The 26,655-nt window shown below is 47.3% G+C and overlaps 1 protein-coding gene across 6 annotated transcripts; it reads left to right on the top strand.

Annotated features, from left to right (window-relative positions):
* Window positions 1–1,662: 1,662 nt before the first annotated feature.
* Window positions 1,663–19,412, top strand: METTL22 (methyltransferase 22, Kin17 lysine). Of its 6 annotated transcripts, XM_045820950.1 has the most exons (13): window positions 1,685–1,753; window positions 1,927–1,981; window positions 2,167–2,228; window positions 2,325–2,491; window positions 3,931–4,311; window positions 9,228–9,268; window positions 9,357–9,501; window positions 12,242–12,313; window positions 13,900–13,953; window positions 14,953–15,033; window positions 15,290–15,392; window positions 17,462–17,630; window positions 19,305–19,412. In XM_045820950.1, exons 4-13 carry the CDS (start codon window positions 2,386–2,388, stop codon window positions 19,338–19,340), a joined length of 1,188 nt encoding a protein of 395 aa, XP_045676906.1. In that variant the 5' UTR covers window positions 1,685–1,753; window positions 1,927–1,981; window positions 2,167–2,228; window positions 2,325–2,385; the 3' UTR covers window positions 19,341–19,412. The 6 variants fall into 6 exon arrangements, with proteins under 6 accessions (XP_045676905.1, XP_045676904.1, XP_045676910.1 ...); XM_045820948.1 differs by lacking the exon at window positions 2,167–2,228 and having other exon boundaries at window positions 1,666–1,753; XM_045820951.1 differs by lacking the exon at window positions 1,927–1,981 and having other exon boundaries at window positions 1,718–1,753.
* The last annotated feature ends 7,243 nt before the right edge of the window (window positions 19,413–26,655 follow it).

Here is a 26,655-nt window from a genome sequence, read left to right as displayed (position 1 = left end):
GTACCTGGAACTTACCACGTGTTTTATCTCCCTCACTCCCACAACACTTCAAGGTAGGTATTATAATTAATACTTGAAAAATTAGAAAATTAAATTTCAGAAAAGTAAGGTAACCTGCCCGGGTACCTAGCACATGAAAAGCTCTCCACAATTATGTACTGAATGAGTGAATATGATTAATCAGTGCCCGAGCTGGGTCAGTTCGGTGTTTGTCCACACAGAACCAGGAACCAGGAAGGCAATCCCTGTGCATTTGTAGCAACTGCTGTTAGAAGCTGGTGTGAGGCAGGGGACAGATTATAATTGCCTGCCTTCAGCAATCCTAGGGGAAGAGCTCTCTCTCCAGGACAAAATCTTCCAGGGCTGATTAGGAAAACACATCAACCCTTTGGTAAACATACAACATTTAGAAAAAGAGGCTGTTTTGACTATCCAAGCTAATCATAATCACCTGATAGCAAATTTCCTGCAAGCCGGCTTCTTGACACACACATCTAGCAGTTTGTCCACCTTCCCTTAGTTGCATACATGATGTCATTAGCCCAGGTGGCTGTGGTAATGTACATGCCAGCATTGTGTTAACATCATAACCCTTGCATCTCCAAGCCTTGGAGCAGACTGTCAGAGGAAGACAATTGCTTGCACTGCTAAAAAAAAGCCTTTCACTCTAAGACTCCTTTCAACAGACTCACTGGGAGGCTTCTGAGACCTGAGTCTGTATCCCAGCTCTGCCGCTCAAGGCTCGGTGACTTTGAGTAAGAGGCACTTTACCTCTCTGAACCTCAGGAGTGATTGAGTGGATAAAGGGAGAACTTACTGGTGGAGGGACCAGCAGAGTGGCTTGTAAATAACTGTGACTCAGGAATGTATAAAGCCACCTCCCTCCATGCCCTCCTAGCAGCGACTTCCCCTGGGGACAACTGGATCAGGACTACAACAGATTGTCAAGATGGTCAGCTGGTTCTCTGTGTAATGGGAGTTCAGGAAACACAATCTGCTTCCTTAAAAAAAAAAATCTGTGTTGCATGGTCTCCCTATCAAACAACCCCCAACCTGCCACAATTTCGACAGTAACGATGAAACTGATGTTGACTCTCTTTTGTCTGGAAAGAAGAATCCATTTAAAAATAATTAAGACCAAAAAATGCCAACTGAGGTGCTGTGTGTGTGCACTTGCACTCACAAATACGTTTTACATCAGTAGCCCTATGTGCTTGGAACTTCACTTGAAGTAAAACATTTGTATCGGATTTCATTTCCTATTAGTCTCCAATTAAGACTGAGATTCTTAATTCGCCAGGACTGAGGACGTGATGAATAGATGAATGAATGAAATAACTACCAGCTATTATTAATAATGGATGACTACAATAATAAATAGCTGTCATACTGGTTAAAGGCACATGCTTTAAAGCCCTTTTACCCAAATTGGAATCAAAGCCTCTACACTGAGCAGTCGGGTAACGTCGGACGAGTTATCTCACGGCCTCCCACACTCAGACCCGGCTCAACCAGGCAGGCCACCCTAGCTAACGCGGACAGGTAAGAACTGCATCTCCTTCAAGCACGGAGCTAGGCTGCACCTGCGGGCCGCAGTCCCGGGCTGAAAGCGCTGAAGGAGCAGGTGGGCGTGGTCAGGCGGTCAGACGCACGCAGAGAGGGCGGAGCTACGCCTGCGCAGACCTTCTTCCATGGCTGCTGTCTGACCCTTGTGGCGAGGTGAAGTGGCACTCCAGGCTGCGGCCCGTAGCGGGTAAGCTCCGTGGAGGCAGCGGGACGGGTTACACAGCAAGCGTTGGAGGCGGGGCGGGGCGAGGCGAGGCGGGGCGAGGCGGGGCGGAGCGGGGCGGGGCGGGGGGCGCATTCTCCCGGCACCGAGCCCGGTCTTGAAGCCCTGCCACGGACCTGAAGCCCAACTCCTCACAGTCTCAGAGCGAGTGCAAGTGACATGCTGTTGATCATCATTGAATCGATCTAACCAGTGAGTATATGGTTGTTTATATGCTCTACCTTCAACTTTCCTGTCTCCTTGAAAATCTTCATTATAAAGTTTGAGAATATTAAAAAGGAAGGAAAACTTTATACCATAAATAAGAGACTACTATGAAAATAAACACAGTACAAACAAATAACACAATTCTAGCTAGATTCTATTCCCTTGCCCAGGCTCAGAGACGTTCTCCTTTAGGAAGAATTACAAGAATTGAGGAGGAAAGCACTTGCCCCAGGTGATACAAAGCTATTTACCACCTGTCTGGGGTGTGTTTACTGTACACTACCTCCCTTGGTACCTGCTGCCCTGAAGACCTGTTGTCGTCTCTCAGGTGTTGCTGTTCTGTGATTAATTTGGAGCCCAGGCCATGGTAGCTGGCTCCCACCTCAACCATGGACGAGGTCACCTTCAAAAGTGACACTGTGCTCTCAGACGTCCACCTCTACACCCCCAACCAGAGACACCTCATGGTGCGGCTGAACAGCACGGGGCAGCCTGGTAAGGTCCTGGTGTGTGTGGAGGGACCCAGCACCCTGTGGATCCCATTTTGTTTTCTTATACTCATTTTGTGGGGAAAGACTGGGAAGACTGGATTAACTGTTACTGTCATATCACTTCTTAAGTGCCTTTCTTTCATTGAGTAAACTGCTTTACTGAGTCCCTGCTTTGTGGCAGGCCCAAGACTTGATGCTAGAAAAGCAAAAGTGAATGGGTGGAGCTCTGCCTCAGGGAGCCTGAAGTCCTAAAGGGAGAAACGACACTGGGGCCCCATCTGCCCACATCCCTCCATCCCCACTGCCCGAGTCCAGCACACTTCATCCCTTGCTAGCTACCTCCGGCACTTCCCACCAGGGCTCCCTGGCTTTTGTCTTGTACTCTCCCCCCTCTCATATCCCCAGAAGCCAAGGGGATCTCCTGAAAGTGTAAATCAAATCAAATCACGTCACTGCCCTGATTTAGACCCTCCAGTGGCTTCCCCTTGCTCTTGTAATAAAATCAGGCACCTCAGCTTGGCCTGTAAGACCCAGCTCAAACCAGCCCCTGCCCGTGTGTCCACAGGTATTTTCCTCTTCGTTACCTCTGTGTGGCCACTTCTGCTCCTTTCTGCCCCCTACACACTGCACACATCTGCATCCCTCAGTGCCTCTGCTTTTGCTGTTCACTGACCAGAATATCTTTCCTCATAGCCCTAGCTCCTGAGATGTCATGTCAGATAGGCCCTCCCTGGCCACCCTCCCTAACTACAGTCACCATGTATTAGCTTGTCATTCTGATGTGACTAATAATTCCCTTTCCTTCATGTCTCAATTTGGATTCCTAGATTCTAGAAGCTGAGGCTCAGAAAAGAACAGATAAGTGACTTGCACAGGGTCAGACAGCCTGGGAAAATGGAGGACTCCAGCCTAGGACTGTCCACTGAAGTCCTTGTACCTCCTACCTTCAGCCCTCCTCTCCTGACACACATACTCTTACTGACACTTTCCTGGCCAACAGATGGCGAAGGATACTTGGTATCCTTGTCCTGTCCTGCACACCTTAAGAAGTAGAGTATTGTGGTGAGAAGGGCATCAGCTTAGGAGTTGAGCAAACTAGGTTTGAGTCTTACCTCAGCCTCAGCCACCTTCAAAGTTGTGTAGTTTTATCAGCTCACTTAACTTCTAAGCCTCAGTGTAGAGGCTTCATAGCAACCATGAGGATTCAATGAGATAATGTGGGCCAAGTGCCTACACTGTATATGCTCATCAAGTGGAAGCTGTCTGGTGGTTGTGGCTGCTTTGGTGGCCCTGGTGTCATAGCTGAATCAAATGGCCTCTCCTGCTGGCATTAATGTGACTCCATCTGCCTTTAAAACTCATTTTCAGAAATCAAGTTTTTTGAAAGGAGAAGAGAAAAAAAAGACAGCTGGAAATATTCTCCTTTTGTGTTTTGTCTTGCAGTTTTTCTGTCCCATTTCAAGCTTGTGTGGAGCCAAGATTCTCAGATAGACTCAGGGACTGAGGGTGGCAATTACAGAGATGTTCCCACAGAGGAGACTCTGGCTGGGACGGGCAGCCCTGGGTCCCCTCCTGGGAGTAGCTGCAGCAGTGAGGGTTTTCCCCTCCAGGCCAGCACTGATGCCACTGGCCTGGAAGGGGCAGGAGCTCAACTGGATGAAGATGGGGATTTGGACGTTGTGAGAAGACCTCGAGCTGCCTCTGATTCTGAGCCGGCATGGTGTCCGAGAGACAAGGTACATCCAGTGATTCTAACGCAGGGAGAAGATGACATCCTGGGAGATGACACACAGGAGAACAGCACCTACGATATCATCAGAATAGGTAAATACAGGTCTTGTTAGTCTGCCACTAAGACAGCACCGCAGTGTTGCTCAGGTCACAGTGTGTTCAGGCATTGGCACCGTGTTTAGGCCCGGGCCAGGGTATTGCAGCCCGTAGTCATCACCTCCTCCAGGAAGCCATGCTGGTGGTGTGGGTCAGGGATAAAGGGTGTGGAACACTCAGCCAGCCTGGCCAGCAATAGGGACCCATGAGAGATTCTGGAGCTAGAGTGTGACAGAGGAACAGGGTGGTAGATCTCGAATTAATCTGGAGGAGTCTTGTGGGCCAGTCAGATGGACCAGAAACTGGGAGCTAGGAGCCAGATGAGGAAGGAGAGGTGACAAAGAAGCAGGAAAAGAAGGGAAGGAAAGGCATCAGCAGGTGGGGTCAAGAGTATCCACCACCCAGGCATAGGGGTGGAGCAGAGGGGTTTGGTGTCACCAGAATGTCAGGTCCCTAGAAATGCCAGGAGTGATACCACCTGTTGTGTTCTGATATTTTACCTACATCATCTCACAGATTCTTTACAGCCCCCTCTGACGGGGAGTACAAATAAGGAAGTGAAAAGCCCAAGGCCATGGCACTTGGTGGTGAGGAAGGTTCTGAATCCATGTGATCTGTCTCGACAGCCAGGACTCTTGTCACCCCAGCACTGCTTATTTTGGGGAAAGAAGCTCTGGTTTGAGTCTTCAGTGAGAACTTGTGCACTGACCTGGGTTAGGGGCATGGAGTCCACTGAGGCACTCTGAAAAACAGACAGAATAGCAGCTCTGATCTCCATCTACCCATCTGTTGAACGGGCAGTTATTGAGGGCCTGCTGGCACCAGGCAGGCTGTGTTCAAGACCACTCCAGTGGGACGTGTGGTATCCTTGTCCTGCCAGTACCAGCAAGTACCAGGCATGGAATTCACATCAGAACCTTGTTCCATGGATTATCTCTGATGCTCACAGCCTTCCCCGTGATGAGTATTCCCATTTCCCAGAGGAGGGAACAGAGGCTCAGATGCTGAGAAATTTATCCGAGCCACAACTCACACCCAGGTCTGTCTGACACCACAGCCCATGTTTTTACCCACATCATGTGATCACAACATTGCAAATTTCTGTTCTCAGGACGGGTGGAGACGTCGATGGTGGCTCATTTCACACTCAGCCCTCACTTGGCCTCCCCAAGGAGGGGAGGAGCAGACCTGGTTATTTCATGAGTCTTTGGCCTCTGGTGTGCATGTAATTAATGTTCTGGGGATTTACTATGCTGCAAGCTAAGAATAAAGTCCCACGGGAAAGGACTGATGTGTGGCCTGCTTCCCAGCTGCCACTGTCCCTGTCTCCTGGTACCTGAAAGTTCACTTTCCTTTTCAGTTCACTGTCAGTCGGTCCCTACTTGCCCTAAGGGTGGAGAGTGGAAATGTAATCCAAGTTCTTGAGCTTAAATGTAACTCGTAATTATTTCACCTGCTGCCATAGCACTGTGACACAGGAAACAGGGTCTTAGACTCTGGTATCTTGCAGAGCTGGGTTTTGAACTGACCTCTGCCCCTCACAGGCCAGGTGACCTTGAGCAAGTGTCTTGCCCACCCAGAACCTCAGTTTTTGCACCTGTGAAATGGCCTTCCTGGCTTTTGGTGATAATTTACTAAATAATGCCCAGAAAGTGCCTACTACGGGGCCTGGCACAGGGTGCATGCTAAACAGATGTCACTCTCCTGACCATCAGTTTTCTGTGAGCCATGAACAAAGTCTATCAGGTTATGGGCTCATTTGAGAAACTGATTTTAAAAAAGAAAAAAACTTCCCTGGGGAAGGAGAATCTGTTTTCCAAAGGATTATCAAAAGCCTAAAAAGTGTATTCATGGGCCTGCTAGGAAGCCACAGACCCAGGGTTCAAAGTAAATTATGATCAGTTTCCCTCATTTTATGGATATGGGAACTGAGACCCAAAGAGAACTCTGAAGGGGAAGGGCTGAAACTCAGGCTATTGGATGCCAAGTGCCTTCTCCACTGGCTGTGTCAACTGGGCAAGTCCTTCAACTTCTCAGAGTTCAGTTTCTTTGTAAAATGTATATAAACCTGCTCTGGTTGTGAGGAGCTAAGTAAGAGAGATGGCATGTATAAGGCTTTTATCTCAGTGCCTGGCACATAATAGGTGTTCAATAAATGTGAGATACTGTGAGCTTTTTTTTTTTTTTAAAGATTTTATTTATTTATTTTCAGAGAGGGAAGGGAGGGAGATAGAGAGAGAGAGAGAAACATCAATGTGCAGTTGCTGGGGGTTATGGCCTGCAACCCAGGCATGTACCCTGACTGGGAATCGAACCTGCGACACGTTGTTTCGCAGTCCGAGCTCAATCCACTGAGCTACGCCAGCCAGGGCTGATACTGTGAGCTTTAATGCCTGGGAACTGATTTGAGCAGGGAAAAGGGAGACTGGCTGAGGAAGCAAGTCTGGTTTCCAGCAGGTCTGGAGACTACGCTCACAGTGGCAGGATCCAGATCAGATTCTAAAACAATTTGTCTCACTGCATAAGCTAACCCTTGCGTTTCTCATGGCTGTGTTCAACAGGCTGGGCTTTTCTGTCCTTACAATGCTACCAGAATTATTTAGTATAAACTGTGACTTTCCACTGGGGCAGGAGTGCTGCCCCCGCCCCAGCCCAGGTTAGGGAGACAATTAAGCTCATGAATGAGGTGGTGATGTTATTTTGGTATTTTGTTAAAAAAACAAACTGTGGCTCTGGCTCTGAGGAATTCAGTAACTCAGGTCACCCAGCTAGAATGTGACAAAACCTGTTCCCACACAGGTCTGTCTGAGCTCAGTCCCTGTAAAGGGAATCAACCCCTTGAATATAGCCAGAAGGCAAAACTTAATGTCCATAAAACTCCTTGGAGAAAATGACCATGTTTGACCCAGATCCTGGGGTTGGGGAGCAGAGGACACCAAGGACGCTGGGCCAGACAGACTTGAGGGAGAGAAGGGAAGACAGCAGGAGGCCACATGAAGGGAGCGTGTAGGGGCTGCAGGTCTGGAGAAGACAGATGGGACAGGGGCGGGGCAACTGACACTGACGGTCTGGAGAAGGACTATAAAAGCAAGGAACCGAGAGGCCTCTTGACTTATCCCTGACCCCAACACACAACCTTCAGCCTGCGAGGCGAGTCCCTGTGTTTTAAACCGTGTCCCTGGCACCCAGTCAGGTCCTTCCCCACTGAGAAAGGAACATCTCTCCCTTCTGGAGGGAGAGGAAGGCGAACAGCAGGCAATCTGACTTGAACTCCCGCGTGTTCCATTTGCCGGCTCTGTGACCTGGGGTGGCCTGCTCCATTTCCCCAGCCTTGTTTCCTCATCTTTAAGCCAGCACCTCAGCCTGTTTCATTGGGTGGTTTTGAAGGCTAAGTGGAATCTTACTGGCAAAGCATTTAGCACAGTGTCTGGCTCAGAGAAGGCGCAGTTTCTTTGTAACTTTTACAGTCATAATGCCAAGCCTCAGCCAGTCTCAGTGTCTTTATCTGTGAAACAGGGTGGTGATAACTACCCCCACGGCCGTTGTGAAGATCAGGTAAAGTAAAATCCCCGCAGCGCAGGCCTGGCTCAAGGAGGTGTCCATCCAGTAAGTGTCCTGTGAGGGACTCGGTGCCAGTGTTTCGATGGAACTTTTGCTTTAGTTTCAAACCAAGTGGGTACATGTTGGGCTTTAGCAATCTGAAGTCCTGAAAGCGTGTTTTTACTAAAAGTGGCTTCTTCCAAACCACAGTGTCAAAACCAGCCAAGATGCTGTGGGCAGTGCATTAAGCACCTTTTATGCAGGGATCAGACTCTAAGTCTGCTTGAAGGACAGAAATCTCTCATCAGATTTGTTCTGGAGTAAACCTCAGAGCAGTGGCCTGGGTCCCCAGGAGGATTGCATGCAACCAGTTTCTCACCTGGCCTGGGGACAGACAGCTGCTGCTGCAGGTGAGCACCCAACTGAGCAGTTAGCTTAAGTCCTGGATCTCAGTCGAAGAAACAGCACTCATCTGTAAACATGGCAGCTCCCTTACGACCAAGAGGTGCTCATACCTTAAGTGCTTAAGGGGACCAAAAACAAATAAGGGACGTGCAGACTGCCCATCTCACCTCCTAGGGCAGACCCTCATGGAGGGGAGCATCACCCACTCCCAACTTTGCTGTCTCCTCCCCTCCCTCGGTCCCTCAGTCCCTCCTCCTGTTCATTGTGAACTTGTGGTTTGATTCTTGCAAGTCCAGTAAGCATGCGAAGCTACCCTGCTATGCATGTGTTGTGTGTTTAAGTTTGATACCCATCACCATCTCACTTAAAAATATAAGAGCCAGTTCTTATTTAACAGCAAAAGTGCTTGCCATCATTCCTTTTTCTCCTTGGTCTCATATTTCTATTCTCTTCCCCCAACTGCCTCCACCAGATTTTATCCAAACATATTTTGTGCTTCAGAATACTTTTTATATACTTCTTTTCACCTAAAAAAGGATACACAACTCAGAGCTTATTTTGTTAACTTCTCTTGTGGTTCAAAGTGTAAGGAAATATTTTGGGATGAGTTGTGTTTGTTATAAGCATACCATTGATCACAACATAAATATGCCAATTTTAGTAGGCAGTTATTAAACATAAAAAGAGGAATGTGGACGTGCACTGTTTGATTAGGTTGGCCTATTGTGACTCTGGTCTTCAGACTGTGGGGCAGAGAGATCCAGCTATCTGAGAGTGAGTCCTGGTGCCTGCCTGTGCATGATGCTCAGATGTCGCCTCCCAACTGGTAGCACAGCCTGAGTTTCTGCTGCTCCTTAGATCCCAGTGCCCATCCCACCATGCCTGCAGTTTGCCATGCTTCTCATCTGTGTTATGTCCATCCCCATTTTCACAGTGGCCCTTTCTCTTTTGATTTCCATCCTGTCCAGAACACACCATGGCCACACCCCTGGATGATGTTGGCAAACAGGTGGGTAGGTCTCATCCACTTCCTGTGACTCTGAAGGATCTCCCCAGAGCCTCACATTGCCTGTCATTCTTTGTCCCTCTCCCCCCAGGTGTGGCGTGGTGCCCTGTTCCTAGCTGACTACATCCTGTTCCACTGGGACCTTTTCCAGGGACGTACTGTGCTGGAGCTCGGGGCAGGCACGGGGTTCACCAGCATCATCGCAGCCACGGTGGCACACACCGTGTATTGTACAGGTAATGCCCACAATCTCCGCCTCAGGGGAAGTCATCTCTTCACAAAGCGTGTACTGACTGTAAAAAGTGAGTTTGAAATGGAAATGGGACGTTGACTGCTAGTGATTTTGCTATCCTGATCCATGGTTTTCTCCACCCTCCATTCTCCACTGTTTTCTCAAAGTCCGAATGACCCAACAACACCCAGTCCTTGGTGGCCAGTCACAGCACCCACTTCCGGTGCCAGCAGCTCTGCTGGGGTACCTCTGATCACACCCCCGAGGAAGAACAAACATCTCAAAAAACACAAGGAATGTGCCTTTTGTAAGGCTTAAAAACAAGCTTGTTGTTTTTTCCAGATTATAGAAACTTTGCTTACTCTTAGTGGAAAACTTACGCAGAACAGCAAATAGAAATTACTCATAATTTTAGAATTCCCCAATTCAGTCGAGTATATGCAGTTTATTGAGCATCTACTATGTGCTGGCCATGGTTCTAGATGCAGGAGATCCAGGAATGAATAAAACAAATCAGGTTGTTGTCCTTGGAGAGCATGTTTTAGAATCCATATTTTGACTATATTTCTTTCATAATCTTTTTTCTTTTCCTTAGTGTGCACATACTCCCAAACAATAGCTGCTGTCAGACTGGGTGTATTCAGTGCTGTATCCTCCAAAAATAGTGAGAAACATTTTTGAGAGTATTTTCCTGTGTCATTGAAAAGTATTTATGAATAGGATTTTAATAACCAAGTAATGTTTCTTTTCTTTTTCCCATTTTTCTTTGGGTGGGCATTTTGGCTGTTCCCAGGGTATTTTTGTTTGATTGGCATTTGTCAGTTGCACTGCAGTGAGCACCTTTGTTCCTTGTTAGACAAGGTTCCTAGGAGTAAGTGTGACCTTTCTTAAGTTTTTGATCCATATTGCCAACTGATTTCCTTTTTAATTTTTAATTTTGAAATAACATTAGACTCACCAGAAGATGCTAAAAGAGTGCAGAAAATATCATGTGCCCTTCCCCAGCTGCCTTCAATAGAAACATCTTACATAACCATACTTGATGAAAACCAGTAAACTGCCATGAGCGTGGTACCATCACCTAAACTCCAAACTTCCCAGCGTGCTCTTATAGGGAGAGTGCTAACAGTTTATGAGACAGTTTATCTCATCAGGGAAGTATTAGTATTATGTTTACATCTTTAATATGTACTAGTCAAAAATGGTGTCTTCTGAGGGGGTTTGCATTTCGTTGATTCTTAGTTCACATTTTCCAGGCCTGATCCTGAGATAGGAAGGAGGAAGCCAGGGATCACCTGTGCTTCAGGCATACTTTTCAGATATCCTGAGTTAACTACTGTTAGGAGCCTGCAGGCAACCACCCTGTTTGATGCTCCTTGACAATTTCATGTAGATTGCCAGTGAGCCCTTCTCAGAGACAAACAGCAGTGCAACACACAAGAGCTGTGTTCTATGCCTAGTACCTAAATAGCAGGATGAAATCAAGTTGTCTTATCCCTGAGAGCAATTTACCAACACAAAGAAGAGAGCATGCACTTGGATGGCACGTTATGGTTAGTAAAGCCTTTCATGTACATCAGTACCTGCTCGTAACTTCACAGTGACCCTGGGCAGTTGCCAGAGAATGTGTTACCATCCCTTTGTCCAAATGGATAGACTGAGGCTAAGATCAAATGGCAGGCCAAGGTCATATGCAATAAGGGGTAGGGGAACAGCCCCAGGGCTCCACAGCTCCCACCTTCACTCAGTCAGACCTGCCACTCTCACCTGTTTCATATGTTAGAATCCCACACAAGATCTGTTTTGACAGAACTATCGTAGAGGCTTAAAAACTTCTGAATCAGTCATGTGCTGTCAGGCACACACCATCAATATTCTCTTCACCCAGTGGCCCAGGAGAAGGGACAGATGTGTCCCCTTGTGAGCAGGGAACTGTCCCTCTTTACCAGGCTCTGCATGGTCCTTGGCATAGAGACAGCGGGTGGGATGGGGACATCACAGCCACAGTAGACAGGCAGGTGTCATTAACAAGACTTTTCTGTACCTTCCACACATACGTTCTCTTAATTAAAAATTAATTTTTTGGAAAAGCACTCTCCCTTCTACCTCCCCTCGCCCCCTACAGCAAGGATTCACTGCACTGCAATTCAGTCCTGCTGAAATGATAGGACTCCCCACCTGGTCAGAGTAGCAGGTGGCTGGGGGAAGTTGCAGTGACAGTGAATCATGCACAGGAGAGCGTGCCTCCAGCCTGTTTGAATCTGCTCTGCATATCCATTAATCACAGCCAGACACCCTTCTAACTCTGGTCAGTTTTCTGTGGTGTCAAAGAGTGGGCCTAGATTTGAAGTCAGAGGTAACCTGGGTTGAGATCCCAGCCCTCGCTCTTAGCAGTTCCATGACTTTCCTTGAGTCTCTTCCTCTGTGAGATGGGAACCATGATACCAGGTCATGGGGTCGTTAGAAACACTTGGGGTGGATTGGGAGAAGTGCCGTGCAGGTTCATAAGCTCACAAAATGTAGAAAAGGGGAGCTCTTGCCCTTCCCTCTGGCATGCACAGTGTCTGCACTAGAATGATCATCTCTTATTTAAAGAGGAATTGATGAGAAAGAGCCTTCAGGTGAACATGTTTTTGCACATTTCCATCATCATGCTGTTGATACCAGCTCTCTCCAGGCAAAAATTCAGAGATAAAAGTGTCGTAATGGCTGATGCTTTATGTCACGCCCTTCTGTCATTCCAGATGTCGGTGCAGATCTCTTAGCCATGTGCCAGCGAAATGTAGCCTTCAACAGCCACCTGGCTGCCTCTGGAGGTGAGGCCCAGCAGGTCTTCCACTTAGGAGGGAGGTGTCTTTTGGCAAGTGGGACAAATAGCCAGGATTGTGACCCTGAGAGATGGTGTTCCCCCTGCTTCCCTCTACACCAAGATGAATGCAAGGAGCAGACATAGTCTTAGCTTCTCGGAGCTTCAGATCCTACACGATTCTCTCCTGGCATCATCTCCCCTTCCCACACCCACTGCCACATCCTGCTTCAGCCCTCTCCCTCCTGGACATCGCAGTGATCCCTTGCCCAATCACCCAGCTCCCTGTCTGACCACGCTGCCCTCCATGTAGCATCCAGAGTGACCTCTCTAGACGCGAGCCTGGCCCCTTCAAGGGGTGAAGTCCAAGCTCTCCCTGTGGCTCTCAAACCTCCTGGTCCAGCCCCTGCTTGCTTTTCCTGCCTCCTCTCCTAACAGTCCTGCTCCAGCTCTGCATCCAGTGAGCCTAGGACTCATTTCACAAGCTCTTCCCCCTGTCTGGAATGTCTCCCCTACCCCACCAACCTCTCCATCTTCAGGTTCTGCACCACCTGTAGAAATACGCTTATGCGCTATATGCCGGCAGCCAGCTCCTCACCAGACTGCTTGTCAAGACCTTCCTCCTGAGCAACCTGGGGCACTTTTCCAGATTCAAATCAGGTCATTCCAGCTACCAGACTTTTAGAGATTTCCCATTGCTCTCTGAGCACAGACTGAATTCCTTTGCTTGTCTGAGATCCTGCAGGGTCTGGCTCTGCCTGTCTGTAGCCCCTCACACAAGTGGTTCCTCCACTCCAGCCATCCTGGCCTTGTTGGAGGTTCCCCTTCCCTTGGGTCCTGTGCAGTTGCTGTTCCCTCTGCCTGGAATGGTCTTATCTCCCTCTTCGTCCTATTGGTTCCTGATTATGCTTAGGTCTCCAGAACTCTAGATGTGGTCACAGCCCTATAACAGACCCTCATGACACCTTGAACCATTGCATTTGAAATTTGTTTATGTGACTGGTTGATTGGTGTCTGCCATCCTGTTAGACCACATGCTCAATGAGGGCAGGGGCCCTGTCTGCGAGCCCAACCACTGTGCTGTTTGTTCAATGCCCAGTGTGTAGGAATCAGGAAGGAAGAAGCAGGTGTGAATCGCCTTCTCTGAGCCTTTCCTGACAACGCCCCCCCCCCGCCCCCCACAATCTGACATGAACTCCTCTCTCCCCCACGCACCTGACACATCCCTTTAACATTGCCATGACCAAACTGCCTTGTCTGTGTCTGCTAACTTGCCAGTCTCTCAGCTGTGGACCCCAAGGATGGGCACATGTCTCATAAATCTTTGTATTCCTTGTGTCTGACATAGGACCTAATACTTAGCACTCAAAAAATGCTGGATGGATGGACAATTGGTTGGGTAGAAGACAGAGAGGATACATACAGATGAGTGGGAAGAATGGGAAGATGGATGGGTGGGAAGGAGTGAGGGAAGATAACAGGAGGGTGAGAGGATGGATGATGGACGGATGGATGGATTTTGGTCTACAGTGTGAAGTTTCTCTTTTTTCCTAATTGTTCGTAGAGTTTGGGAAGTTGTTTGTTTATATTTTACAGGCAATGTAGTTAAGGTCAGAGAACTGGACTGGCTGAAAGACAACCTCTGCACAGGTACGGGTCTTCCTCTCACATCCCTTTTGATTCAGTGGTTCCTGGTAATATCTCAAGGCCATTGGCCCTGTGGCCTTGACTGACAGCAGAGTCCCGGCTGCTGCTACAGCTCACTGCAAGTTCTCTCCATCAGCTGAAAGTGACAGGTGTCATTCTTGGGCACCTACTGCATGCTGGACACTTGCATTCATGTTATTCAGACCTCACAGTGTCACTATACAGTAGCTACGATAATCCTTGAATAATGAGTGAACATTGATGCTTGGGGTAAATACCTGCCCAGGGCTACACAGCTGGTACTTGGCAGGGTCAGGGTGTGAACTCAAGTCTCAGACACCAGGGCTTGGACCACTTCTCTGCAAACAGTGGTGCCGGGCAACCACCCGCACTTGATGCCCTGCCCTCTGCCCACAGCAGGGAGCTAGCCACATGGCTCTAGGGCCCTGGGTGAAGGTTTTCTAAATTCCTTATACAAACTGTTTCACACCTGTACGCTTGCTCTTTCTTTGCATGAAAACTTCTTAAACATGTAAGACATCAGATGGGGAAGATCATTGCTTGTTGAATTCCTGTCACCTACCAACCGTGTAGCGTATCTTAGGTCCTGTCACCTCCCCAGCCGTCCTCTGAGGAAACCATTCTAGTATGGAACCTAAAACCCAGATTGGTCAGGGGTCAGGAGCCATGGACACAGGTACAGATCATGTTCCACACAGGCTACTAGAAAGGCAAAGGGTGAGACCAAAATCTGCCTGCCTCTCACTGACTGTGGCCACCCTCTAGCAGAAAGGGCACCTCTTTCACTGTGGGTCTCTGCAGGGGCGGCCCTGTCCCTGAAGCTGGGCCCCGGGGTTTGGGGCTGCCTGGCAGTGACCGCCACACCGAGCAGCCCAACCCCATTTCTTCTCCTGAAGCCCCTTTCAGTCAGTCTCCCAGTGAGAACTAGTGGCCCACAGAAAAAGGAGGGAGCACAGAACATCCTTTTTTCCTTCTTCGCAGATCCTGAAGTCCCCTTCAGCTGGTCAGAAGAGGACATCTCCGACCTGTACAACCACACCACCATAATGCTCGCGGCCGAAGGTAGGAATACTGTCCCCTCTCAGCTGGTGTCATCACCACGTGTAGCCAAGTACAGTGTCCCCACCGCCGCAGAGTTCTCTGCACGTTAGAGGCATCTTTGCAGGACATCCTGCGCATCTACCTGCAGCATCAGTTCTGAGGGCTGCTGCTGCTGTGTTTGTAAGAGTTCGGTCCACAGTGCCCGTGGGGACCTCTGAGGAATAGATGTCTCTGCTGTCTATATGTTTTCCCTTTGTGCCCTTTCTCTTCCCCGCAGTGTTTTATGACGATGACTTAACTGATGCTCTGTTTGAAACACTCGTCCGGCTCGCTCACAAGGTGAAAAACGCCTGCACAGCCATTCTCTCGGTGGAGAAGAGGTGAGCTCCGTGCCGGGGGCCAGGCCAGCGTTCCCGAGAGCCAGGCACCTTCTGCACGTGTCGGGGCAGTGCCACTCAGTCCCTCAGGACACCTGTTGTAGGTCCTTTACGTTCAAGTTAACCCACATACCAACCCCCCCGCCGTGTGTGGGCACTGCCGTTCCCGAGAAGTCCAAGGGACATGAGGGGACCTTCTGGCCCACAGCTAGTCAGTGAGTAGTCAAGGACTTGTGTGCAGGCCCCGCACCAGAGCAGAACCGCTGGGCGCCACACTCTGTCAAGGGCCTCTCCTCTTTCTGAACATTTCCTCTGAGATGCCCTCTGTCTCCTTGGGTCTCCCCCAGGTCTCCCTGCTGCAGACACAGCCCCTCCAGGACATTTCTACTTGAATATCCTAAGACATTCGGGCTCCTACTGATGGAGTGTTCCTCTTGTAATAGATGCAGTGCTAGATACTCTGTGCACAATTTTCTCTAGCTTTTCTGAAGGCAATTTGGAATATGTATCAAAAACCGTAAAACTGAACATAATTATTTTTTTAAGAATTTTTTTAAAGATTTTATTTATTTATTTTTAGAGAGGGAAGGAAAGGAGAAAGAGAGAGAGAGAGAAACATCAATATGCGGTTGCTGGGGGCCATGGCCTGCAACCCAGGCATGTACCCTGACTGGGAATCAAACCTGCGACACTTTGGTTCGAAGCCCAAGCTCAATCCACTGAGCTATGCCAGCCAGGGCTGAACAAAATTATTGACCCAGCAACTCAGCATCTAGAAATTCAGCTTGTGGAAGCGATCACAGCTCTGCACAAAGCCACCCACAGCTCTGCACAACACCCCACGGGTGTTGTTGTTTATACCGATAGTGTCTAAGACACAGGAAGCAAACACAAGGCCCATGGGCCAAATCCAGCCCTCCACCTTGTTTTATCTGGCCTGGCACCTTGTTTCTACCCAGCAGCAGCGCCAAGTTCTTTGCCCCTAGTTAAGGAGTAGTTACATTTGTACAGTCCTAAAATTACATTTGGCCCTTTGAAGGCAACTGCGAGGCTGATGTGGCCCCTAGTGAAAAAGAGTTGGACACCCTGCCCTAAGACCTCCTGGAAAGCCCACATGACCATTGAACCCACATGACACGTGAACCTCACCTGACTTCTAGTTTTACAGACCAGGAAGGAAAACATTGGGACAGTCAGGGAAAGTTGCATACTGACGAGATATTTAGTGGTAATCATTGAATATGTTTTAGGCAAAAAGAGCCTTCAAATACAGACGTACATATGGAAGAAATAACTGTGATGTCTGGCATTTGCTTTTTAATCTAGTGGTGGAAGGGGGCAGAGGTGACAGTGGCCGTGAGTTGACAGTGGCTGAAGCTTGGCAGTTCATTCTACTATTCTCATTCTTTTTATATCTGATATTTTTCATAATAAAAGATTTTGGGAAGAAAAGGGAGAAGCAAAAAGCTCAAATTTCACATTACTCGGGTCGCCCACCAAGGTGTGGAAAAGTGTGAGTGGCCCCACTGGAGATGCTCTGTGAGGACTCAGTTTTGAAGTCACCCTCCGAAAACTCCCCAACCCCACCAGCTTCCCAACAGCGTTCTCTCCGCCCACACAGGTTCTCACAGGCCTCTGCACCTCCCTCTGCCACTGCCCTCTAGCCATTCATCATACAAAGAGTCATGAACAAGCCATGCCCAGACCTGTGCTGGGTGCCACCGAGGGAGTGAGCAGACACGCACATGGAGCCCCAGCCTCAGTTGTTGGTCTGTGTCCACTTCTTGCACCAGTGGTAGCTCCTTAGGGCAGTGGTGTTGTCTGGGGCATATGACTTTACCTCTCTGAGGCTCAGTTTCCACATCTGTTAACTGGAGGTGGTAGCCACGTCCACCTTCCAGGCTGTCCTACAGACTCAGGGAGGCAGTGTGCATAGAGGCTCAGCACATAGTAAGCACCCAGTGAAAACTCCGGGGCATGTGTGAGATCAGAGGCAGCAGGAAGGCAGGTTGTGAGAGAACGATCAGACCTTCCCAGTGGTGATGGGCAAAATGCTGGCCACTTGTTTGCAGGCTGAACTTCACTCTGAGTCACCTGGACGTCACGTGTGAAGCCTATGACCACTTCTACTCCTCCCTGCACCAGCTGGAGAAGCACAGGGATGGCCGGCTGCGCTTTACAGTGGAGCCAGTGGAAGCCTCCTTCCCACAGTACCTCGTGTATGAGCGCATCCGGCAGCTGGTAGGTGCCACCGCCTGCCTCAGGGCCACTGCTGCCCTGGCATGACACTGTTGAGTTGGGCAAAATGCTCTCCTTAGTGAAGCCTGTGGTGGGATCTCACCCTGCTTTAACAGTCACCATGCCCAGGGGTGGGCTTGCCAGGTGAATTATCAACTTTGTAGCACGTTCTTTCCCTGTGGGCAGTTGAAACACCAGAGGAAGCAAGCCCGAGGGCGGAAGGTGGTTTGGAGAGCAGGAAGTCAGTGAGAGGCACTTGGTTGGGTTGAAGATCTTGATGCAGGGACTTCTGGTGCTGATGGTCACATCTTCACAGAGGAAAGGTGCTGGCCTTTCAGACTAGGCACCGATGACTCTCCTGACCATGCACAGTGGGATCCCACCATATGCCGCCTCTTACATTATCCTAATAACAATACCTGTGCCAGGTGTCATGCTGAGCCCTTTTCATCACTGTCTCAGTTACTACCACAGCAGGTCACTCAGCCAGGGCACAGCAGAGCCACATGACTTCCAAGTGCTCTTTTAAACCCAGCCCTTGGAGAAAATTTGAAAAGTCAAAATTACCCTTGAAAATTCTGTAACATTACCAGGAGCTTGATTCACAGAAGCCCAAAGCCCCAGAATTTGTATCTTTTATACTTTTTACCTTTTGGCTGTGGCCTCCCTTTCTCTGGATCTGTGGAGACCTGGGCTTGGCTCTAAGAAGGAAAGGGGAGGAGGATGCTACACAGGGTCCTCTCTCTCACACTCCTGCTCCCGAAGCACGCACAGCACGGTACTTGTGTGGTTGCCGCTGCAAGGAGGTGTGTGTGTTCACATGCTGTTGAGTCAGCTCTGACTCCCAGTGACCCTGTGAATGCGTGAGGTCCACGGTGTCCTGTCCTCGAGGGCACTGCTCAGCCCTCCTCATGCCTGTGGCTTCTTTTATGGAGTCAGTCCATCTCATGTTTGTCCCTTCTCTTCCTGCTGCCTTCTGCTTTTCCCAGAATTACTGTCTTTTCCAAAGAGCCCCACCCATCAAGATGTGCCCAAAGTAGGACAGCTCAGTTGTGTCATTTTTGCCTCCAGCGATGTGAAAGCCCTGATTTGCTCGAGGATCCACTTGTTCATCTTTCTGGCGGTCCAGACGATTCATAGGGCTTTTCTCCAGCACCTTAATTTCAAATGAATCCTATCAGTCTTCTTCCCTGTCCAACTTCCTGCTTCCATTTATTGCTGTGCTGCCTCTGGGCAGCCTCTCTGCCCAGTACCTTGCTGCTTGTCAGCCTCCCAGTAGACAGCTAACAGAGGATGTGAAGTTTCCACCAATAATATAGCATGTGGTTGTACCTCCTCACCTGTGGCCAAGAAAATAAACTGCTTCTAAAGTCAGCAGCTGTGGTACATGGCACTAAAGACCTCCCTAAAGGGAGAAATTGTGGCGACTTGCTGCCATTCTCTGGTCCATTTTGATCTTGTGGCATCCTGATGCCTCCTGGATGCATGCTGGGCCTTACCCACCCAGCCTCCCTTCCACAGTGAAGCAGAAAGAACAGCCCGGAGTGCCCACTCCTGCAGTAGTTTGCATGCTGCCTTTGGCCCAGGTGTTTGTTCTTCGCTGATTACGTCCCTTTATGAAATTGTGACGCCTCCTTTGTGCATCGGGGGCATCTCTCCTTTCTCTGTTTACTGCAGGAGCTGTGGAAGATTTTTGTGGAACCAGTAACGTGACCATCACATCTGTAGGCACGGCTCCTCGGCTGTTCTTCTGATAGGTTCTAATAAAATCAAAGGCTCACAGTGTGACGTGCTTGAGATGTTGTCATTTTTTAAGTGTAGCAAACATGACCTTTTATGATCCAAGACAGTTTTTTGGAGTCAGTTGCTGCCTCTCAGTAGCAGCCAGAGAACATTAGTGCTCTGGGCTGGAAGTCCATTTGGTTGTGTTTTCGTGCTGCTGACTCGGAGTGTGTTGCAGGATGTGTCTGAGAGCTGCTCAGTCAGGTTGGGCAAGTGTTCTCAGCCTGATTCCATTTGCACTTTGCTTGGATCAGGGGACCCAGGGCTGCTCCAGTAGCCTTTAGTGGTCCCCTCTGCTAACTTCTTACAGATATTGTCACCACAATTACTGTAACAACGCCATGAAAATTGAGACGCTGAAGCTTCATTTCCATCACGGCTGCAGTGCTGGTCCCTGTCCCTCTGCGAAGGGCTCTGGGGGAGGAGGAGGCAGATGCTAAGTGGCACTGTACTCTCGGCAGGTGGCCTTTGTTTTCTGTTTTAACCCTTTGTAACCAAAATGTGTAAATGTGTGTCTGTCTTGTCTTTTTTTCTGTTTGTGCCTCTCCCATTTCCATTGCTCCCTGTCACTCTGTGGCTCTCCCCCACTGTCTCTCCCTCCTTCTCTCCTTTCCTGTTTGGATCCCATCTTCCCACTGCCCTTGGCTCTCCCTGCAGTACCTTTCCCCTGACTTGCTTCTCCTGTGCACTTTCCTCTGGGGCCCAGCATGGCCTCTCCCCGCCTGCCTGGCATAGCCCAGACCTCCTGGCTTCTCTCCACCCCTCCAGCTCCAGCTGTCCCTGCCTACACTCACCCCTCCCCAAGCACCCACATTTGTTTACGACACTCATCATACCTGCTGCCACTGACTTACCTAGACCCTAGGGCCAGGCATTTGCAAGTCTTATTTCATCTCCCTAGCAACTCTAGGTCAGCAGCCTGGCTATACCCATTTAACAGTTGAGAAGACTGAGACTCCAAGAGGATTAAAGTCTCCATAAGGTCAAAGCCCTTGTTTGTCTTAATAGCAATATATTCCTGGCATATGATCTGGCCCAGACTAGGTATTTGGCACGTTGAGTGAAACACTAATATGAGTTACTGCTAGAACAGTGTTTCCCAGTTTCAGGCTCCAGGGGCATTTGGCCATGTTTGCAAATATTTTTGGCTAACAGGTCAGAGGTGGTGCTAATAACCAGGTGTGCTGCTAAACATCCTACAGTGCACAGGATAGCTCCCTGCACAACTAAGTGTGATCCAGCCCCAAATGTTAATAGTGCTGAGACTAAGAAACCTGGATCTGGAATAAGAGAATTAGCTACTTTAGAAAAGAAAAATGGGTCTCAGCTGAACCTGCAGTGAAGGCGATACAGGAGAATGAATCTCACCCCTTTCCTCTGGGACTGGAAAGAAAATCTACACACATTAGCCCTAAATTTCATAAAGGCCCTAAAAAGCAGAAGTGATCCCCGCAATGAGAAATCTGAAGTTCAGAGAGGTTAAGCAACTTGCTCAACATCACACAGCTGCCAAGTGGCAGAGTCAAGCTCAGAGCCCGCAGCCATCTGATCCCGATACCCATACTCTTCCCATCACATTCTCACCAGCGGCAGTGGCAGTGGCATCACATGGGAGCTTGTTAGGGCAGCAGCAGCCCCACCCAGACCTGAGTTGAATCTGTGTTTGGATAGGACCCCAGGAGGCTTGTATGCACAGTGGTTTCAGAAGTATAGCCTTTGAGCCATTCCCATTGTCCAGGGTTCCTGCACAAAAACCATCCCTAATAGACTTGCCATGATGGACAGTCACAGAACATGACAGGATATATTAATAATGAGTCTTCAAAAGAGAACCCCACTAAATAGAGCCAACCACTGCCAATAGTCAGCACTAACGGTGACATTTTCCTAACACTCCTGGGGACAAGTCCATAAATGTAATTAGCATCAAGCAACAGAGTTGTCATGCCCTTCACCTGGAGCATTAAGGTGAATGCTTTTATATCTAAGCCACTCGGCCTAAAAGCTTCCTCTAAGTGGAGACTGGAAATAATCTTGACCCACTGTAATTCACAGCATTGTCAGATTCTTCTCCGAGTGGAGATTCGCCCTTCTCACTGTTCTATGGCTTTGCTTGAGCCTCTGTAAGTGCTTGTTTAGTTGCGATATCTCAAAATCATCAAACCAGTGAGATGTTCTTCTGGGGAATTAACCCAAGCCACTGGACTCAATTCTTTTTTCTGACACTTTTGAACATTTTCAGAAAAATATATGGCCCACGGTGGGCCTTGGTTGTTCAAGCTTGCACAGGAAAGGTGCAGTAAACCCAACAAATAGTGATGCCCCCAGCCCTTCTCAAATGACAGTGCATGCAAGTCACCAGGGGTCTCACCAAATTGGACATTCTGACTCAGTCCTGGCATGAGCGCAATGCTACAACTTAACAAGTTCCCAGGTGACACTGGTGCAGCTGGCCCAGCACCCACACTGTTTTTTTTTGTTTGTTTTTTGTTTTGTTTTGTTTTTTATTAATCATTGTTCATATACAGTTTTCTCCTTTTTACTCCCAATCCAGTTCCCCCCTCCCACCCGCCCCCCCCTTCCCTCCCATTACCACCCTCCCCCCAGTCTATGACCATGTGTCCTTTAAGTTTGTTCCTGTGAACCCTTCCCACTGTCCCCCTAAATTCCCTCTTCTCTCCCCTCCGGTCACCATCAGCCTGTCCTCTATTTCAGTGTCTTTGGTTACATTTTGCTTGTTTCTTTGTTTTGTTATTTAGGTTCCTATTAAAGGTGAGATCATATGGTATTTGTCTTTCACTGCCTGGCTTGTTTCAGCTTAGCATAATGTTTTCCAGCTCCATCCACGCTGTTGCATAGGGTAGGAGCTCCTTCTTTCTTTCTGCTGCATAGAATTCCATCGTGTAAATGTACCATAGTTTTTTTATCCATTCATTTACTGATGGGCATCTAGGTTGCTTCCAGCATCTAGCTATTGTAAATTGTGCTGCTATGAACATTGGGATGCATAGGTTCTTTTGAATTGGTGTTTTAGTATTCTTAGGATAGAGTCCCAGTAGTGGAATTGCAGGGTCAAAAGGCAGATCCATTTTTAGTTTTCTGAGGAAGTTCCATATTGCTTTCCATAGTGGTTGTACCAGTCTGCAGTCCCACCAACAGTGCACTAGGGTCCCCTTTTCTCCACAACCTCTCCAACACTTGTTGTTTGTTGCTTTGTTTATGATGGCCATTCTGTCTGGTGTGAAGTGGTATCTCATTGTGGTTTTAATTTGCATCTCTCTGATAGCTAGCGATATTGAACATCGTTTCATGTGTCTTTGGATCCTCTGTATGTCCTCCTTGGAGAAGTGTCTATTCAAGTCCTTTGCCCACTTTTTTAATTGGATTCCTTGTCTTCTTAGAGTACAGTCGTGTAAGTTCTCTATATATTTTGGAGATTAGACCCTTGTCTGAGGTGTCATTGGCAAATATGTTTTCCCATACAGTTGGTTCTCTTTTAATTTTCATACTGTTTTCTTTAGCTGTGCAGAAGCTTTTAATTTTGATGAGGTCCCATTTGTTTATTCTTTCCTTTATGTCCCTTGCTCTAGGGGAGACGTCATTAAAAAAGTCTCTTCGTGAAATATCTGAGATTTTCTTACCTACGTTCTCCTCTAGGACTTTAATGGTATCATGTTTTATATTTAAGTCTTTTATCCACCTTGAATTTATTTTTGTATATGGTGTAAGTTGATGCTCAAGTTTCATTTTTCTGCACGTGGCTGTCCAGTTCTCCCAACACCATTTGTTGAAGAGGCTATTTTTATTCCATTTTATGTTGCTGCCTCCTTTGTCAAATATTAATTGACCATAGAGACTTGGGCTTATTTCTGGGCTCTCTGTTCTGTTCCATTGGTCTATGTGCCTGTTTTTATGCCAGTACCAGGCTGTTTTGATTACAGTAGCCTTGTAATATAGTTTAGTGTCGGGTATTGTGATCCCTCCTACTTTACTCTTCTTTCTCAATATTGCAGCAGCTATTTGGGGTCGTTTATAATTCCATATAAATTTTTGAAGTGTTTGTTCTATGTCTGTGAAATATGCCATTGGTACTTTAATAGGAATTGCATTGAATGTGTAAATTGCTTTGGGTAGTATGGACATTTTGATGATATTAATTCTTCCAATCCATGAACACGGTATATGTTTCCATTTGTTTGTGTCTTCCTTGATTTCTTTCTTCAGTGTTGTGTAGTTTTTCTGAATACAGGTCTTTTACCTCTTTGGTTAGGTTTATTCCTAGATATTTTATTTTTTCTTTTTTGCTATTTCAAATGGGATTTTTTTCCTTGATCTCTGCTTCTGCTGTTTCATTGTTGGTGTACAGAAATGCCTTTGATTTCTGGATATTGACTTTGTATCCCGCTGTTTTGCCAAATTCATTTATTAGGTCAAGCAGTTTTTTGGTAGAGTCAATAGGATTTTCTATGTATACTATCATGTTGTCTGCAAACAGTGATAGTTTTGTTTCCTCCTTTCCGATTTGGATGCCTTTTATTTCTTTTTCTTGTCTGATTGCTGTGGCTAAAACTTCCAGTACTATATTGAAAAGAAGTGGTGAAAGTGGACAGCCTTGTCTTGTTCCTGATCTTAATGGAAAAGGTTTTAATTTTTTGCCCATTGAGAATGATGTTGGCTGAAGGTCTCTCATATATGGCCTTTATTATGTTGAGGAATGCTCCCTCTATTCCCACTTTGCCGAGTGTTTTTATCATGAATGGGTGCTGTACCTTATCAAATGCTTTTTCTGCATCAATTGATATGATCATATGGTTTTTTGTCTTTGCTTTTGTTTATGTGATGTATTACATTTACTGACTTGCGAATATTGAACCATCCTTGCATCCCTGGAATGAATCCCACTTGGTCCTGGTGTATAATCTTTTTAATGTATTGTTGGATGCGGTTTGCCAGTATTTTGTTGAGGATTTTAGCGTCAATGTTCATCAGTGATATTGGCCTGAAGTTTTTTTTCTTTGTTGTGTCTTTATTTGGTTTTGGAATTAGGATGATGTTGGCCTCATAAAAAGAGTTTGGGAGACTCCCATCTTTTTGGATTTTTTGGAATAGTCTGTGAAGGATAGGGGTTAGCTCTTCCTTAAATGCTTTGTAGAATTCTCCTGTGAAACCATCTGGTCCCGGGCTTTTGTGTGTTGGGAGTTTTTTGATTACTGCTTCAATTTCTTTTGTTGTTATTGGTCTGTTCAGACTTTCTGCTTCTTTTTTCATTGAGTTTTGGAAGATTATATTTTTTCTAGAAAGTTGTCCATTTCATCTAGGTTTTCAAATTTTTTTGGCATACAGTTCTTCGTAGTAATTTCTTACAATCCTTTGTATTTCTGTGGTATCTGTTGTAATCTCTCCTCTTTCATTTCTGATTGTGTTTATTTGGGTCTTCTCTTTTTTTTCTTGATGAGTCTGCTTAAAGGCTTGTCTATTTTGTTTATCTTTTCAAAGAACCAGCTCTTGGATTCATTGATCCTTAGAATTGTGCTTTTAGTCTCTATATCATTTAATTCTGCTCTGATCTTGGTTATTTCCTTCCTTCTGCTTGCTCTGGGCTGTCTTTGTTGTTGTTCCTCGAGTTCTTGTAGACGTAGGGTTAGGTTGTTTGTTTGGAAAGTTTCTAACCTTTTTAGGTGGGCCTGTATCGCTATCAACTTCCCTCTCAGGACTGCCTTGGCTGTGTCCCATAAGTTTTGGGTTGTAGTGAGTTTGTTTTCATTTGTTTCCAGAAACCTTTTGATTTCTTCCCTAATATCATTCTTGACCCATTCATTGTTTAATAGCATGCTATTTAATCTCCATGATTTTGAGTGTTTTGGGTTTTTTTTTCCTTCGGGTTGGTTTCTAGCTTCAGTCCCTTGTGGTCTGAGAAAATGCTTGGTATGATTTCAATTTTCTTGAAATTCTTGAGGCTTGTTTTGTGTCCTATCATGTGGTCTATCTTTGAGAATGTTCCATGCACATTTGAAATGAATGTATGTTTAGCTTCTTTTGGATGGAGGGCTCGGTATATATCAGTAAAATCCATTTCATCAAGGGTATTGTTCAATGCCACAATATCTTTGTTGATATTTTGTTTAGAAGATCTGTCCATTTTTGATAGTGGGGTGTTAAAATCTCCCACTATAATTGTGTTGCTGTCCATATCTTTCTTGAAGTCCTCTAAGATTTTCTTTATGTATTTCGGTGCTCCTATGTTGCACCCACACTGTTAAGAGCATAAACTTGGGTTGGGCAGACCTGAGTTCAAATTCTGACTCTACCACAGACCAGCCAGATGACTTTGGACACATGACCCAGCCTCTCTGATCCTCAGCTTCCTCATCTGTGAAATGGTGAGACTGCTCTTTACAGAGTTATTGTGAAGATTATACTAGCTAATTCATATAAGATGCATGTAAGATAGGATATTTTCAGTAGATTGCCGATACTGTCCTAATAGACTTTTTTGGTTTGGGAGCATTTTCAACTTGTAGACTGGCCTGCATGATTCCTCAGGCTTGGTTGTCAATTGCTAGAGAAATCATTTTGAGCAAATGCCACCTACCTATATAAATAAAATGGAGTCCCTTTGTGCCCTATCCTGTGGCAATAGTTGGGTGAAGAGCAAATGGGAAAATCATGTTAAACAGCCTGACTTAAATTCCAAGCTCTGTGTTATACCCCAGGGTTACTTTGGGGGATCTGGGAGCCCCTCAGAAGAAAAGGCAAGGCATCCTCTGCATCACTGACCCCATAACCAACAAGACTCCCCGAGGGCTGCTGGGAGGGGGAATGGGCTGCCTGGGCTCAACCTGTCAGTCCAAGTTCTTCATACAGACTGAAGATAGAAGTGGGCTGCTGGGTCTGCCCCATCTGTGGTGAGCCCCTTATGTGTGGGCTGACCTTGGCCCGGAGCCATGAGATGGTGGCAGACCCTGGCCCTACATGGCTCTGATGTAAAATATTGGTAGGAGACCCAGCTTATCCCACCTGTGCATCAAACTGACCCACCCATACCTTAGCCCTCTGCCGCAGCAACCAAACGTGTCCCCAGTGGATTCAGGGGCAGAGCAGCTGTGTGCAGGGTGCTGTTCCTCCCAATGGGGTGGTGCCACAGCATGTGTGGTGTTTCCTGGCTTACATCCTTCTAGAAAGCCAGGTGAGTGTGGTATTAGATTGATACCTACTGCATCTCTGGAGTGATGCCAGTTCAAACCCA

The sequence above is a fragment of the Phyllostomus hastatus genome, unplaced genomic scaffold (assembly GCF_019186645.2).
Source record: "Phyllostomus hastatus isolate PE091 unplaced genomic scaffold, TTU_PhHast_1.1 phas_scaffold_442, whole genome shotgun sequence".
NCBI classification, from domain to species: domain Eukaryota; kingdom Metazoa; phylum Chordata; class Mammalia; order Chiroptera; family Phyllostomidae; genus Phyllostomus; species Phyllostomus hastatus.
The sequence above is the reverse complement of the archived record's forward strand: the minus strand, read 5'-3'. Positions and strand labels throughout refer to the sequence as shown.